The sequence below is a fragment of the Glandiceps talaboti genome, chromosome 12 (genome assembly GCF_964340395.1).
Source record: "Glandiceps talaboti chromosome 12, keGlaTala1.1, whole genome shotgun sequence".
Classification (NCBI taxonomy): Eukaryota; Metazoa; Hemichordata; class Enteropneusta; family Spengelidae; genus Glandiceps; species Glandiceps talaboti.
Window position 1 is genome coordinate 11,238,721 of NC_135560.1, and position 3,877 is coordinate 11,242,597.

At 34.9% G+C, this 3,877-nt stretch overlaps 1 protein-coding gene across 1 annotated transcript in view; it reads right to left on the reverse strand.

The window, feature by feature from the left end:
* Positions 1–1,162: 1,162 nt before the first annotated feature.
* LOC144442918 (stimulated by retinoic acid gene 6 protein-like) overlaps positions 1,163–3,877 on the reverse strand; it is a 4,186-nt gene continuing 1,471 nt past the window's right edge. Inside the window, exons 4-7 of the mRNA XM_078132292.1 lie at positions 2,870–2,971; positions 2,574–2,737; positions 1,980–2,150; positions 1,163–1,404 (exon numbers count right to left, since the gene is read on the reverse strand). Of these exons, the coding sequence (XP_077988418.1) occupies positions 1,163–1,404; positions 1,980–2,150; positions 2,574–2,737; positions 2,870–2,971 (679 nt within the window). The remainder of the gene's footprint in view (positions 1,405–1,979; positions 2,151–2,573; positions 2,738–2,869; positions 2,972–3,877) is intronic.

Consider the following 3,877-nt stretch of genomic DNA (forward strand, 5'->3'; position numbering starts at 1 on the left):
GCATTCTCTCTAGCCATAGTACAATTTCTCTGCTATACGCAACGAATAATAATACGCACGTGGACATATGTTAAGCGTTGACATAAAGTGGCTATTGGTTTTACGACAACAGGATAATTACAGCAAATATGTAACCACATTTTAATTATATATGTGTACTTTAATCCACCAATTTGAGTAACATGAGTATTCATGCATTTTTGAGCCAATACTATATACTTTGGCTCAAATATTTAGTTTTAATGTTATTATATAATGCTAGTTACCATGGCAACCAAAAAACATTTGATAACATAATTCCATGATCAACATGGAAATATTGTTCCTATAAAAGTGTTATGATGACTAGTTTGCCATGAAAACAATTTTAGTGAATTTTCCATGCATTATCTATGGGGACCATTTGCCCTCTGATGTCAAGGACAACCACACTTTTGATAATAAGATTTTTTTCCTAATGTACTGATGGTATACGCAACCATATACAAAATAGCAGTTTGTCTGCATACATTGCAATTACAATATACCATTGCCTGTACATGTGTATGTATTGTGTATAACCCAGATCGCCGTAACTTTTTAATTTAGTGTACTAAACACCTTCTGATCTCGTCTGGGGTTTTATTTTCTTACACTTTTTTGATATTTCAAACACCTTTCCATTTTATTTTCCAGTATTTTTTACTTGTAAAGTGTAAGTTTTGAAAGAGATAACCAAACCTTGAACAAAATTGAAAAAATTATGTAAAATTTATCACATTTGCTAAGAAAACCCCAAATAGATAAGGTGTTACTGTGACAAAAAGCTTTGATATGGGGTTGTTTTATTTAATCAATGTATCAGTGATTACTTTTTGCCATTTTGGGTCATTTGCACTTTTCTCTCTCTCTGTTTTCTGTACACAGGTTTTGAAACAGACAACATTTTAAATCACTAGTAATAACATTAAGTTATGAAGAGTACAAAAAACACATGCGAGAACCTTTTTAAACTGTACAGAACAAACAACTACATTATTTTAACCTGTCTATGATACCCTTGCGTACTGAAACGCAAACAAACGCCTATACCTTGACTAATAAAGCGGGTCTTACTTGGGAATGATAAAGTTGTACGAGTGAATCTAAACGGAAATACAGTGAGTATGTTTCCATAGTATCACTATGTAAATGAAACGCCACTGACGAAATCAATCATTCCTGGTGCGATTGCGGTTGTAATGACGTCATCAATAACGATATCAATGTTCTCTGCCATTGATGATCGTCTCCGTATGGCATGGGAGCGTTTCAGCTGCAAACCTGGGTTTCTGGCCAATGTCAGTGCCACTAACCAACGATTCCGAACCATTTGCCGACGTCTACCAGACTCTATCATACGTTTTAACCCAGCAGTGTTCTCTCCTAAAAATATATAAAAATGATGAAGTGATGATGATGATGATGATGATGATGATGATGTAGGCATGTCTGGATGAAGTCCGTGTATGGTTGTGTGTGTGTGTGTGTGTGTGTGTGTGTGTGTGTGTGTGTGTGTGTTTGTTTGTTTGTTTGTTTGTTAGTTTGTTTTTTTCTTTGTTTCTTTGTTTCTTTGTTTCTTTGTTTGCTGACAAATACGATGTCATCCCAACTTCCTATCACCAGGTAACAAGTTGAATTTGCCTTATTTCCATGAAGTCCGAGTTCACTTGGACAAAAGTCTCTCCTAAATCATGTAAATTTATGCTGATCAGAAAAAAAAAGTTTTCTTTGAGTGTCCCTACAACTTTCTATCTTTTTGTAGTGTAGGACCTCGAGGGGTGTATGTGTGAGGTAGACGACTGCTTCATAATATATGTTGGACCACATATTCCACCTTAACGCTCCAGTTCACTAGAAGTCTGTATTGCAAATACGCCAAACCTTTGCTGGCAACTTTTCACTTTTTCAGAAATATCTTGTTAATTGTACGTTGGCATACATTCAAAGATAAAACATACCATCGCCAGGTGCCATGTTCACTACAAGCTCAGCCATTGTTGATCTACGTTCATCACCGGATGTCGTCATTTTAGTGTTTTGTATGCCTAGTAGTACATTGCAGAACGTTACCAGTACGGGGTGGGTGTGGGCATTTTCTAGCTGCAAGAACCCAACATATGCGCGAAAACCTGGAAAGCAAAAAAAACGTAAAACAATTACATGTACAGTACGGTTTCTTTTACTACTATGATTGTTCCCTGGTTGACACATGTATATATTTAAATATTCATATACACACCACACCACATACACCACACCACATCGAACCACACCACATCAAACCACACCACATCACATCACATCACACCACACCACACCACACCACACCACACCACATCACACGATATCAAACCACACTACACCACACAACACCACACAACACCACACCACACCACACCACATCAAACCACTCAACACCACGCCACATCAAACCGCACTACAGCACACCACAACACACAACACCACACCACGCCACGCCAAGGCTATATACTGTGTTCTGGTCTCACAGCATGTATGAGTCACGTGACAATTAAAAGTATGTTGCCAATTACCTGGGTCGAAACTCTCGTATTTTCTCGGTAGTGTACTCTGATCAATACGAGATAACACAAATGCACCAATTAGCATTGATTTTAAGATTCTCATCAGACATGAATAAAGTCCCAAGAAAACGTTGTAGAAGAACATAAAATAAGTGAAGTTGTGAAATAGACGTCTGAAACGAAAACAAAGATGATGTTATCATCATAGACTCAGCCTACATTGGTTAGCCGCAAAAAGAACGCTTTGATTCAGAATATTAATTACACATCACTATTTAAATTCGGTAACATAAACTATGGTGTACCTGTTATCCAAGGCAAAGCTTCTGCCTTTGTTCTGAAGGAACACGAATCTTGCCATCAGGTACTGTCCGACTGTGACTAGTAATCCGACGACAATAAGTGGTCTTCAATCAAAGAAATAAAATTAAGAAATATATATAATCAAAAAAGAAATAAGAAATTTAATCAGTAATTAATTACACAAATGTATGTATGTATGTATGTATGTATGTATGTATGCATGTATGCATGTATGCATGTATGTATGTATGTATGTATGTATGTATGTATGTATGTATGTATGTATGCATGTATGCACGTATGCACGTATGCACGTATGTACGTATGTATGCATGTATGCATGTATGCATGTATGCATGTATGTATGCATGTATGCATGTATGTATGTATGTATGTATGTATGTATGTATGTATGTATGTATGCATGCATGTATGCATGTATGTATGTATGTATGTATGTATGTATGTATATATGTATGCATGTATGCATGTATGCATGTATGTATGTATGTATGTATGTATGTATGTATGTATGTATGTATGTATGCATCTATGTTTCTATGTATGTATGTATGTATGTATGTATGTATGTATGTATGTATGTATGTATGTATCTATGTATCTATGTATCTATGTATATATGAATCTATGTATGCATCTACATGTATGTATGCATAGACAGTGGGTCTTCTCCACCGTCTATGGTGTATGTATGTGTGCATTTATCTATCTATCTATCTATGAATCTATTTATTGTATTGTGTTTATTTATTTATTTATTTATTTATTTATTTATTTATTTATTTATTTATTAGGACTCTATAACTCGTTCCTTATGCATTTCTATGTATATATGTATCTATCTATGTATGTATCTATCTATCTATGTATCTATCTTTTATGTATCTAGGTATCTATCTATCTATGTATGTATCTATTATGCATGTATCTATGTATCTATTTATCTATTTTTGTACGTACTCTGAGATATATCGTGTTTTGTGATTAGT